This window comes from Monocercomonoides exilis, assembly GCF_001643675.1.
Source record: "Monocercomonoides exilis strain PA203 chromosome Unknown scaffold15-1837935, whole genome shotgun sequence".
NCBI lineage: Eukaryota > Preaxostyla > Oxymonadida > Polymastigidae > Monocercomonoides > Monocercomonoides exilis.
In genome coordinates, this window is record NW_027150560.1 from 136312 (window position 1) to 149536 (window position 13225).

The 13225-nt window shown below is 36.9% G+C and overlaps 2 protein-coding genes across 2 annotated transcripts; both read left to right on the forward strand.

The window, feature by feature from the left end:
* The first annotated feature begins 743 nt into the window (after nucleotides 1–743).
* On the forward strand, nucleotides 744–2393 carry MONOS_9400 (Tubulin beta chain). The gene is made up of 2 exons (XM_067879900.1): nucleotides 744–824; nucleotides 951–2393. Exons 1-2 carry the CDS (start codon nucleotides 787–789, stop codon nucleotides 2254–2256), a joined length of 1344 nt encoding a protein of 447 aa, XP_067729816.1. The 5' UTR covers nucleotides 744–786; the 3' UTR covers nucleotides 2257–2393.
* A 2009-nt stretch (nucleotides 2394–4402) lies between these two features.
* Nucleotides 4403–12674, forward strand: MONOS_9401 (uncharacterized protein; the record flags this gene model as incomplete). Its single annotated transcript, XM_067879901.1, has 1 exon — nucleotides 4403–12674. The coding sequence occupies one exon, from the start codon at nucleotides 4403–4405 to the stop codon at nucleotides 12032–12034; it is 7632 nt and encodes a 2543-aa protein (XP_067729817.1). The 3' UTR covers nucleotides 12035–12674.
* Nucleotides 12675–13225: the final 551 nt, after the last annotated feature.

Here is a 13225-nt window from a genome sequence, read left to right on the forward strand (position 1 = left end):
AACCTACAATTGGAGACACAAGAAGCACAAGATGAATAGGATGAGGAGCAGATTCAAGAAATATGGAGATGATGAATGGATGAGTTAACAAGAAGAATATGCAAGAACTTTGATTCATTTGATTTTAAATACTTGTATCTTGCATTGAAGAGAAAAAGAAGATTTTTCAAAGAAAGCATTTGAAAAATTCTTGGAGAAGGAAAAATGTGCTTACGAAAGATTCGAAGCAAAAGCAAATTGAAGTGATGGCGCTTAATAAGCACAATAATTTATTCTCACTCTTCATACACCGTGATTCAAAGAAAATTATCAACGTTGTCTCTTTCTTCATTTTCTTTCTTCTTTATCTCCATATTATCAAATGGTGTTGGTACGCACAGAATTAAATATTAATTTTATTATAATTATTGATAATTTTTATTTTTATAATTTCATTTTCTTTTTTCACATTATCAACATTTTTTTGATGAAGCAAAAAAATATGTTTTAATTTCAGATTCAAAAAGATTGTTGAGTGATATCTTTTTCTTTACGAATTTTATTCCACATAACATTTTCTAATTATTTTCTCAACTCATTAATTTTTCAATGTTTTTTGGACATTATAATTATAGAATAATAATGATATTATTTTGTAATAAGTTTGAAACAAGTACTTGTTTTGTTCATAAATGCAATTATTTTTCATCAGTTTTCAATTTTTTTGAAAACCATTCTTTTAAAAAGTCAATGATCAAAATTTGAAATGGGGAATTTCAGAATTGTCAAAGCAGTTGAAAATAAAACATGCGTGAAATCGTTCATATCCAAGCCGGTCAGTGCGGGTTTGTGAATTGAGATTTATGTTTTATGTTCATATTTATTTGAATCATATTTTATAAACATTCAATTAATTCAAAATATGCGTTTTAAAATTTGAAATTTTTAAATGCTATTAATTCAAATTCCAGAAACCAAATTGGTGCCAAGTTCTGGGAAGTTATCTCCGACGAGCACGGAATTGACCCAACAGGAGCATATCACGGAGAGTCTGAATTGCAACTCGAAAGAATCAACGTTTACTACAACGAGGCAACAGGTGGAAAATATGTTCCACGTGCGGTCCTTGTTGACTTGGAACCAGGAACCATGGATTCCGTTCGTGCTGGACCATTCGGACAATTGTTCCGCCCTGATAACTTTGTCTTCGGACAGACAGGAGCAGGAAACAACTGGGCAAAGGGACACTATACAGAGGGAGCTGAATTGATCGACTCCGTTTTGGATGTTGTACGTAAGGAAGCTGAGGGTTGCGATTGCCTTCAGGGATTCCAATTGTGCCACTCTCTCGGTGGAGGAACTGGATCTGGAATGGGAACTCTTCTGATCTCCAAGATTCGTGAAGAATACCCCGATCGTATGATGTGCACATTCTCAGTTGTGCCATCACCGAAAGTGTCAGATACCGTTGTTGAACCATACAACTGCACATTGTCAACATCTCTGCTTCTTGAAAACACTGATGAGACATTCTGCATTGATAATGAAGCTCTTTATGATATTTGCTTCCGTACCTTGAAATTGACCACACCAACATATGGTGATTTGAACCATCTTGTGTCTGTTGTCATGTCAGGAATCACATGCTGCCTTCGCTTCCCAGGTCAGTTGAACTCTGATCTTCGTAAGCTGGCTGTCAACTTGGTTCCTTTCCCAAGACTTCACTTCTTCATGGTTGGATTTGCTCCTTTGACTTCCAGAGGATCACAGCAATACCGCGCCTTGTCGGTTCCAGAGCTGACCCAGCAAATGTTCGATGCAAAGAACATGATGGCTGCTTCAGATCCCCGCCACGGCCGCTACTTGACTGCCTCAGCTTTGTTCAGAGGAAGAATGTCAACAAAAGAAGTTGATGAACAAATGCTCAACGTTCAAAACAAGAACTCATCATACTTCATTGAATGGATCCCCAACAACATCAAGTCATCTGTGTGCGATATCCCACCAAAGGGATTGAAAATGGCTGTCTCATTCATTGGAAACTCAACAGCCATCCAGGAATTGTGGAAACGTGTTGCTGAACAATTCACAGCTATGTTCAGAAGAAAGGCCTTCCTCCACTGGTACACAGGAGAAGGTATGGACGAAATGGAATTCACAGAAGCTGAATCCAACATGAGCGATCTTGTGTCTGAATACCAACAATACCAGGATGCTACAGCTGATGATGAAGAAGAAGGTGAAGGAGAGATGGAAGGAGAAGGTGAAGCAATGTAAATCATTTTAGTAATTTTTTGTTTAATTTCAAGTTAAAATTAGTTTTCGTTGTTACAAATAGTGTTTTTTTTTTTTTTTTTTAAAATTGATAATGTTTTCAAAAAACGAAGTATACAAATAAATGTTGTATTTATAAATGAGAAAAGATATGTTAAAAATCAAAATGTGAATAAAGATTGCAAGATGGATTGATATTCAAGTGGACTCACAACAAATAGGAAAAGAAATATGAAATGAAGTGCAATTTTGAATTTTTTAATGTTTCCTTTCCAAAATTGAAGTTGTGAATATTGATAATAATCGATGATAAGAATAAAACTCAAAACTGTTACATCTAATTCAGTATTTTTCAATTATTTCAATATGCAAAAAAGAAATACAATGTGAAAAATAAAGTCCATGTTCTTGTTAAAATTCAACACATTTATTTTTTTTTTCTTCATTTTAATTTGAAAAGAAGCAATGAGATTGCTTTTCAAAAACAATTAAAAAAAGGAAAATTCAATAATATTAAAAAGATTGTTTTTTATTTACGACATTCAAAATATCATTTTTAATATTTGCATTGATGTTTCTTTGAAAATTGAAACATCTCAAAAATCATGAAAAGACCATAATAAAACTTCTTTTCCTGCATTTTATATTTTATTCTTTTTTTCAGTCCACTGGCAAAGTTGATTCTAGCAGATGCGAATGTATAAACAAACAATATTTATTCATGCTTTTTTATGAATGCAAAAGGGTTTTATTTTGTTCCCACTAGATATATTTTGTTAGCAGGAAATGGATGATTTTGAAGGCATGAAAGACTTAAAAGTCTTTATTCGATTTGAATTCAATATTATTTTTTTTAGTTTTTCAAGCCAATACTCAATTTTAATCTTGAAAGAAAAACAGTTCAGTTTTTTGGAGTTTTTTGAACAAACAACGTTTGCTGAGAAAGACCCAAAGCGCTTTGAAGATGAATGGATTTATTTTCTGACTCAAGTATCTTTTCAATGATGATTTGCATCCATGGAAAAAGTTCTCTTGGAAAAAGGGGATGCAATGATTAAAGATGCCTTTGACTAAAAAACAGAATGAAAAGCTCACTACATATTGGAAACAATGGCTGCACAAACAAAATTGAAGGTTTTGCATTTATTTTCTTTATTTTTTCAAATATTTATTAATCTTTTGTTTTTGATGAAAAACCTTGAAGTTGTTGTCAGAAGAATCAAAAGACATTTGGCTTTCAGGAAAAGTGACGAAGAATTTGATTCAATGCTGTTGGCCAATCTTTATTTTCCGAAAGATTCATTGATAAGCAAGGATTATTTTGCGAAAAAAGAACAAAAGCTCAGAATGAGATGTTTTCCAGTTTGTTTCAAAACAATCAGAAATAAAGAATCTTGAAGGAGGATTGGAAGAAAGCATAAAAATGAAAGATTTGCGCTGAACTGGGAGGAAGACCATTGATGATTGTAAATATTTTTTTTGAAAAAATTGAACGCTTTGAAGATGAAGTGTGAGCGATGAAAGAAAATGGAAGAAGTGAAGATAATTGCAACAAACTTGACAAAACAACTCAGAAGAAATAATGAAGATTTAGAAATAGAGAATGAAAAAATGATTGACAAGGAAGAGAGAAATGAGGAAAAAATAATCTTAAAGATACCACAAAATGAAAAATTTTAAACAAGGAAAGATTTGAAGCGATGAAATTATTGATGATAATCAAATGAACTTTTCAAACGAATAAAGACCTTTCTTTGAATGTTCTAAGTTTGTGAAAATATTGTTCTTTTTTTATACCAATTTCATTTTTTATATATTTCTCGTGAAACTATTTTTTTGAATTGCTATTCTTCTTTTCATTGATAGGAAATTCCTCCATGAAGAATAAATTGTTCGAAATGACCCCAAGAGGTTAACATTCTTCATTCAGATAGAAAAAAATAAAAACAAATTAATTTTTGAGTGATGAAAAAGAAAAATTCAATCTTTTTCATCCGAATGATCAAATTATCTCTAGATAGAATAAGGAATAACCATCGATTTAACAAATGAAAGGTTAACAGGAAGAATTAAAATTGAAAGGCGTTCAAAATAATCTTTGAATTTAATTAATAATGGTAAATAATGACCCATAATAGTTCTCATGATAATGATTCTTTTTGTTTTGGCTGAGTGTTTGTGTTTCTATCTTTGCGGCACAGATACAAATGATGCACAAAGGATAGGACATCTCATTGATCACATTCCTGCTCAGCCTGAAAGTTATATTTTGGAGCAGGGAAGTGTTGTTCAGCTATTCTGCGAAATACACAATTCTTCAGTCGAATTGAAGGAAATAATGTTGGAAAATGCAGATGATGGTGTGGCATTTGATGTTCGGGCAAAATCATTCCTGTGCCTTGATGACTGCTTGCTGATGAGAAAAAGAGGTTTCAATGGGCATTTTGTCTTCAATGAAGGAATATGCGAAATGATGAACACAACTTTGAATATTGAGAAAAGAAATGATAATTGTGGGTTTATGACAAGTCTTGTGAAGATGGAAGGAGGAGATTCATCGTTGCTTGTGAGAAACAGCGAGTGGAAGAACATTGTGTTTTGTGGGGGTGGAAGCATTTTGAGAAATGGAGAAGGATCATTTGAAGGAATCAAAAACTGTGCTTTTTCAAACATCACAATGAAATTCATGGAAACAGATGAAATGCCAATTGAGAAAGTGCCAAAGATGAAAACGAGTTCAATGGAAGATTGCCAAGTTGAAAGCTCGAAGAATGTGCTGGAGGGAGGGATTGTGAGTGGAACAGAAGGATCCGTTGCATTTTCCTGCAACAACTGCACATTCCATCACAACGAAAGGGTGGATTGGAGAGTGGGAAATACAGAAAGAAATTCAACAACTCAAACACAGCATTTCATGAATGCTGAATGGAATGAATGCTCTGCTGAATGTGGTGGGGCACTGTATGTGCATGACAATTCGAGTGCAACGCTGACTGTTGAGAACTCATCTTTTGTGAAGTGCAACGCAACATCCGAAAGAGGAGGAGGGATATTTGCTTTGAATATTTCCGAATGCACAGTGAAGCATTCTTCATTTATTGAGTGTTATTGTGTCTCGTCAAAAGATTATGGAGGGGCTGGAGCAGAAATTTCCGGAATAACACTTCAAGTTCTTGTTGAAAATTGTCTTTTTAAAGATGGATGGTCAGGAAATGATGCAGGTGGATTAGAAATTATGAATTCAAAAGCAGATAAAACTAAAGATTGTGTTTTGAGTTGTTCATTCATTAATTGCAGCGGACATAATTCTTCAAATGGGGGTGGAGGAGCATACAATGGTTTTCATATAAACATCACTGTCATTAAGAACTGTTTGTTTCAAGGATGTTCTTCTGAATGGAGAGGAGGAGGTGTGTGCATGTTTACAAACGGGCATTTTGGGGATCTCATTTGCTATTGCTTCTTTGATGCGAACGCTGCCCCTTATGGGAACGATGTGGCCATCCAAGATAATAAAGTATCTTCTCAAGTTGCTCACTGTTTTTCAACCAGAACAGAAGGTGTGAGATACTACGCAGATGGAATAGACAAAAGTGAATGGCTGCCTAACAATGGAGGGAAATGCAGATTTGTTGCTTCAGTTCAAAATCAGACAAAAGCGAAAGACACATTCAGCTGTGGATTGAATGAAAGCTGTGCATGCCTCACAATCAGCCATTGCCTTTCCCAGATGATTGTTGGGCTTGTGGAGGAAATGAAGGTGTTGAGTGGAACAGTTGTGGAAGGCAAAGGAGTTGATATTGGAGAGAAAACAATCTTTGTGAATGGAGTTTCTCCAGCTGGCTCAGCCATTGAAACACAATTTGAGGGAAATGGACTGAGTCTGTTTTGTGTTGGAACAGGGGAGTTGGGTGTGAGCGATTTGTCTGTGATTCACAACACGACACTTGAAAACAATCGAAGAAGCAGATTGTTTGAGGTTCAAGGAACAGGAGGGATCAATTTGGAGAGATTGAATATTTCGATGGATGCAGATCATTCAGAAGAGAGGAGCATTCAGAACTCACTTGTGAAGATGGAAGGGGGAGAGTTGAAGATGAAAGATGTGGGATGGTCACAAACATTCAGCACCACAAGTGTGATGTCTCTGCCTCAAGGATCGTCTGTGACATTGTCTCTGGATAACTGCACATTCAACAACATTTTGAGGACAACAGCAGGATCATCGCTGATGAATGTGGGTGAAGGGTCACATTCGATAACTTTTGAGGGATGCACACTTGATGGGTGTGGGAGTAAAGCCTCTGAGTTTGGAGGAGGAATGATGGTTGAAATGGGGAATGTTGGTTCATTGAGTGTGAGTGGAGGTGTTGTGAGAAACTGTTATGCCTCGACCATGCAAGGGAGAGGAGGAGGGATTGGGCTGAAAGTGAGAGATATAAATGCAAACTTTCAGATCTCATCAGGATTTGAAGGGAACAGAGCCAGATGGGGAAGTGACATTTTTGTTGACTCGATCAATTTGGAATCAACAGCAAAAAGTGGGAAAATCACTTCATTGACAGCTTCACTTGATTCGTTTGACAAGGTGAGAGGATATGACAATGGAAACACGAGTTTGGCCATCCCTCTGTGCATCTATCTCCTTCCCACCCCAGAAGAAATATATGTGAGTAATACTGAGGCATCCGATCATTCATACTGTGGAATTGCTCAATTCCCTTGTTTGACAATGAAACATTCACTCACAAGACAAACAGTGGAAAAGAAAGTTTTTGTGAGTGGAATGATTATGATGAGTGATGAATTGACCTTTGGTGAACAGAAACACGAAATCAGAGGAAACGATGAAATCAGTGGCTGGATAGTCTCCGATTCAAGTGAAACATTCAATTCAGCGATGATAACAGCAAGTGTTGAAACAGAATTGTCAAAACTTATCTTCTCTCTTCCTCCGTCTCTTTCATCACACTCCACTTTCATATCATCCTTTTCACAACTGGCTTTGTTTCGTTGCTTTCTTTCCCTTCAAGATCATTCATCTGAATTGACATTTCTGTTCTTATCTGTTGAGTCTGAGACATTGACCATTGAATCGTTTTCTGCTTCATCGATTAATTTGAATGGAAATCCATTGATCTCATTGTCTGGAAGCGGAACAAACACAGAGTTGATGAACATTCAGTGGTTGAACATTACCAAAAGCAATTTTACAGAAATCGAAAGAAGAACAGGAAGTGGAGGATGTATAAGCATTGACAACGGCCATGATGAAAATGAAAATGCACAAGTTTACATTGAAGAATGTGAATTTGATGGATGCTCAGTGCTGGCTGACGGAAGCAGAGGAGGTGCTATCAATGCCAAGTTGAAAGCGAATATTCAAATGGATATCACTTCATGCACATTCACAGGATGCACAGCACCAGCTGGAGAAGGAAAGACTGGCTTTGGGGGAGGAATGGCACTGAAATTGATTGATGATGGTTCTTCGTTTGTGATATCATCTCCTGTTTTTGAGGCAGACAAGCCAAATGTTGCAAAATATGGAAATAATCTCTTTGTTGATTCATCCAACTTGACAAAGAGCATCACAAACACTTCTCTTCCATTTGTGTCTGGACATCTGGATGATATTTCATTGAATTCCATGAGAGGATTTGATGGGAATGATACAACGAATGCTATTCCACTGATCTATTTCTGGAGAGCAATTGGCTCAGAGATATTTGTTGGAGGCGATGGAAGGGACATGGGTGCATGTGGATTCTCAGATTATCCTTGTCTATCAATTGATTATTCACAAACAAGATTGACTGAAGGAAACGAAAGGATAATCAGCGTTATTGGGAAGGGGATTCTTCAGAAGAGTGTTGATGTGAGTGGGTTTTCAATAAGCTCAAACAACACAGACACGTGCTCTTTGGAATGTCTCTCATCCCTTGAAGGAGCAGAAGGAGCAGCAATGAAGATTTCTGGAATTACTAGTTTCGAGCTGATGAAGTTTGTGATTCCGTCTTCATTTGCAAGTGGAGTCAATTATTTGATGCATGTTGACTCAAGTGATGGATTAATGATTCTGAAAGACTGTTCATTCACAAAAAATGAAGAAAGCGAAGAAGAAATGATTAACTTTGGGTTGATCAAAGCAGATGAAGGAACAGTTGTATTGGAATTTGTGTCAATGCAATCACTATCCTTTTCAAAAGATGTTATTTCTGTGTTATCTTCAACGATTTTGAACTTAAAAAACTTGACGATGAAAAATGTTGAGCTGGATGGAGCAAGTGGGTTGAGGATATCAATGGGTTTGAGAGGAGAAAATAATGAAGCTGAACAAAATATTATTATTGAGTGGAGTTTGTTTGAAGAAGTCACCCAGAACACAACGGATGATATTTCCATCATTCGAAATGATAATGATGAACCTTTGAAAATGGTTGTTAGAAACACAACGATGAATAAGTGTGGAGGGTTGAAGTGTGGAAAGGGGGGAGGGATGTTTTGTGAGTTGAATGAAGGAGGAAGCTTTGACTGCTCATTTTGCACGATTTCTGAGTGCTTCTGCTCCACCACAGGAAGAGGCGGGTGGCTGTTTCTGGAATGCACCTCGGTGGTTGAGAAGCCTCTGAACTTTGTGTTGTCGAACATCACATTCAAAGGTAACTCTGCATTCAGAGGGAGAGATGTGTATGTGAGATGCCATTCAATTGACACACAAATTGTTGACGACCAATTCCTTTTGGATTTCAGAACACCATTTGTGAAGGATCTTGCAATATGGGGTGTCACTACAGACTCGTTTGTTGGGGAAGAGGATCTTCTGCTGAGGGTTGTGAAATACCAGAGTGAGACGATATTTGTTTCTTCAGCAACAGGTAACCACGGAGACAGCAAGCAATGTGGAGAGTTCGGCATGCCTTGTCAATCATTGAATGTTGGAGTTCAACACATCATTCCGTCACGTTATTCGCAGCTATTGGTTTTAGAGGAGACGATCATCAATGGGGAATGTGATGTGCATGATGTGATCATCCGCTCACTTGAATCTCCCTCAACTGCTTTGTTGCATCTGAACTCAACAATAAATATCCATGAGGGAAATCTTATCACAACATCAGAGAAAGTTCGGATTGAGAGTGTGAAATTCAACTTTGACCAGTCATTTTCATATTCAGGCAGTTCAATTATTCATGAAGCAAGTGGCCAGCTTTCTCTTTTATTTGTTGACTTCTCTTCTGTTGGAGAGTCAAACATCAATCAACTTGTTGTTTTCAATTCAACCTTGCTGAGCATTGGAAAGGGGATTCTTCATGTTGACAACTGCTCAATATCACTCCTTTCATTCAAGAAGCCTTCTTTTCTGTTAAATGGAGTTGAGATAAATATTACAAATGTGAAGCTGGAACAGATTGAATCAACAACAAATTTATTTGAATTTGGCAATTGTGGAAGTGCTGTGCTGAATGGAATTGATGCAGATGGAGTGAAATTGTCAGAAGGTTGCATCATTTCGATTGGCAGCTCAAATTCTGGAAGTGTTTCAGTTGGAAGCTCCTCATTCAAGAACTGCTCGAGGAATTCAGAAGGGGCTTCTGTTCTTTCCGCTTCCTCAACTTCTGCTCAAATTGTTCTTTCCAACTGTTCCTGTTCAGACTGTAATTCTCTGTCAAGCAAAGGAAGCATGATGGAGATGAACAATGCGAAGGATGTTTTGATGGATTCATGTCTATTTGTTGGAATGCTTGTCAAAGAAAGTGAAAATGAGAGAAAGAGAAATAATGCATTTGAAGAAATATGCGAATGGAGTGGATCACTTGTTCATTCAATTAATACAACACTGATGATGAAGGATGCGACAATTTTTGATGCTTCTTCAGGTGGATTATCCGTATCGAGCGGGAATGTGAAGATTGAAGCGGGAAACTTCAGTAACAACAATCCTTCAATTACAAAATATCCTTCGCTTCGTCGAAATATCATCTGTTCAGACTCTGCTTCATTGACCATTTCCAGTTTGAAAGGAGGAGATGGATTGATGCCTAATTCTTCACTTTGGATATTGAATGATGGATGTCTGTTTGAAGGGATTGTTTCTGAAAGAGCATCACCATTTTTTATTCCAGTGTTGGAGGGTGTTGAAACAAGGGAAGAAGGAGCAGAAGTTGAGGTTGTGTTTAAAGGGAAGCTGCTTCTTCCTTGTAACTTGTCATTCATGGTTGTGAAGCAGATGGGCGATGAAAAGCAGATAGAGAAATTTGAGTTTGATAAGAGTGGATTTGTGTCTGAGACAGAAGTTGAAGGGAGACTGCCAAATGAAACGATAACAGAGGCAGGAGAAGGGGTGGAAGTGAGAGTGAGCATTCTGTTTGGAGATGCTGACAAGCAATCATCCACTGATTCTTTCATTGTAAAGAACAAAAGTGAGTCCAAGGTTAATGGAGATGAAAGGATTGTTGAAGGAGGAAAGGAAGGGAAATCGTATTGGCTGTTGATTGTTATTATCATGGCAATAATACTTTTGATTGTTCTCATTATTGCAGTTGCATTTATTGTTCGGTGGAGGAAAGTCAAGAATGAAGCAGAAAATCTGAGAGAGATTGTGAACGATAACATCAGAAAGGATCCGAAGCTGATCGAGATGGTGACGATGGAGATGTCACCTGAGGCACAGTGGAGGAGAGCAGAGAAGGAGGCAGAGAAGAAGAATGAAGAAAGAGTGAAGAAGAGAATATATGATACGAATATGCAACATTCAGAGTCATCAGAGCATCTTCTCTCTGAGAGTGGCTCAACAGAATACATTCTGGGGAGAGATTCAGATAAGATTCCTGATTGGGCATTGGAAAAGGTTGAGGAAGAAGAGATAAGGAAGAGAACACCATCACCATCAATTTCTTCAACATGTTCAACTGACTCAGATTCAACATTTGTTCGAGGAGAGGATCTGTGTCCAACCACCTCATCAATGTCGAATCTGGTGGATGCAATGGCATGTTCATCTCCTCATGAGAAGTTGATTGTGGATCTGAGGGATTCGTTGTTCATGTTGCTTCATGGGCTGAATAAGACAAAGGAAATGCCGATTGGCACATTGAAAGAAAGAGAACAGACAGCTGCCCAGATCCTGTTCTGGGTGGCTAATCTCTCTCTTCACTCCTTTGATGAAATGGAAAACCCTCTTCAATCCCTTTTCAATCTGAGCCCTCACATTGTCTTGTTCTCTGAGCACATGGTGATCTGCATTGTGATGCATTCAGACTTATTGTCAGAAGATGATTCCGATTCCTCATCCATCTCATCATCAACTGTTGTCACATCCGCCAGTAATGATGAGGAAGACTCCCTTCCCTCATCAGCATTTGAGGATGAAGACAGTTTCAGAAAAGAGTGTCTGAGGTGGAAGGCACCTGAGCTGCTGATGAACAAGAAGATGGGAGCAACAAAGGAGTCAGTTGCCTTTTCGATTGGGATGATGCTGTGGGAGTGCCTGACCCTTCAAATCCCGTTTGGAGAGTATGAGGCTGAGGTGGCAGGGCAGAAGATAGTGAATGGGGAGAGGCCAAGCATGAAGGAAGCAGAAGAGTCGATGCTGTTGCCCATGGTTCTGTCGTGCCTGTCATCCGAATCTGAAAAGCGTCTGTCACTTCAAGGTCTGAAGCGCGAGTTCATCCAGCGATTTCCGGAAGGGGCAGTGATGCTCACGATGTCAGATGCAGTGATATATATCGAAGACTCAGAACAAGATGGAAGCTGCCAGATAAGCACAACAGACAGATGAGCGAAAACAAGGGGAAAAAAAAGGAAGAAATCAGCTCAAACAAAGGATCCATCAAATGATAATCAGTCAAACAATTCAAAAAGCACTCAATCGAGCTGAGGAGGAAATGGAAAAAGGAAAAGAAGGCTTTTTGAAATCCTAAATCTTTGAAAGATTTTGTATCTCCCCCTTTTGTGCTTTATTTGTGAAATCAGCAGCATCTTCCGCTGCTGTGCGTTCACTTTTGTTTGCATTTACATTTGCCTGAATTCTGTTTATCAATTTTTTTCTGTTTATTATTTATTAGAAATTGTTATATTTGAAGGAATCAGATGTTTTTGTGATATCGAGCTCTTTGTTCAATCATCATCAACTTTCATAATTTTAATTATCTGTTTTTAGTTGTTTCTCATCATTCCGCAGTTTTTTTTTGAAATTCTTTGCCAATCTCAATTTTGTTAAACCTGTTAATATTTTTGTATCAGTTATTTTTCTTGCTCTGCTTTTTTCATTCCACAGTTGTGGTGTTTTTTTCAGAATCGATGAACTTCACAAACATGTATATTCATCATTTTTTACATAATTGCATTTTGACTATTTATTTTTGCAATTTTTTGTATTCTTTAAAGCATCATCTTCTTTTAATGAACAAGAATTAGGCGATTATATTTGAAAGCAACAATCTTTTCATGATGTGGTTTCAAACTTTGTCACATTTCCATAAAAAACATAAATCATTTCAAATTGTTTGGGAAATTGAAGCATCCCAAATACAGTTATTAAAGATAAATGTTTGATGACAAGCTGAAAAATTGAAATTCACAATAAAAAAACATTTTTTATTTTGATGGGACAAAATATATGACTTCAGGCATTTTCACTGAAAAATTTTGCATCTTTGATGAACTTCTTGTTATCAGAAAATCAGAAAAAAACGGGTTTATTTTCTGAAATACATGTGAGGTCACAAAACATGATGTTATTATATCAACGATATTTGTTGACAGCAATGAAAATCATATTTATTTTGAAATCTGGTTGAGTTAAAAAATGTCATAAGTGAAACAATTTTTTCATGCTTTGCGCATAAAAAGCTTGAAAGTCCTTATTTTCCCTCAAATATTAAAAAAAATAATATGTGCTTGCGTCAGAATTATTATGTTGGAATTTTTTGATCAAAAATGAATGTAAAAAAAGTATGATAACTTTGAA

Coding starts and splice junctions, on each gene's coding strand:
- MONOS_9400 (XM_067879900.1), top strand. CDS start 787: ATGCGTGAAATCGTTCATATCCAAGCCGGTCAGTGCGG. Junction 825..950: donor ATCCAAGCCGGTCAGTGCGG/GTTTGTGAATTG, acceptor TTCAAATTCCAG/AAACCAAATTGGTGCCAAGT.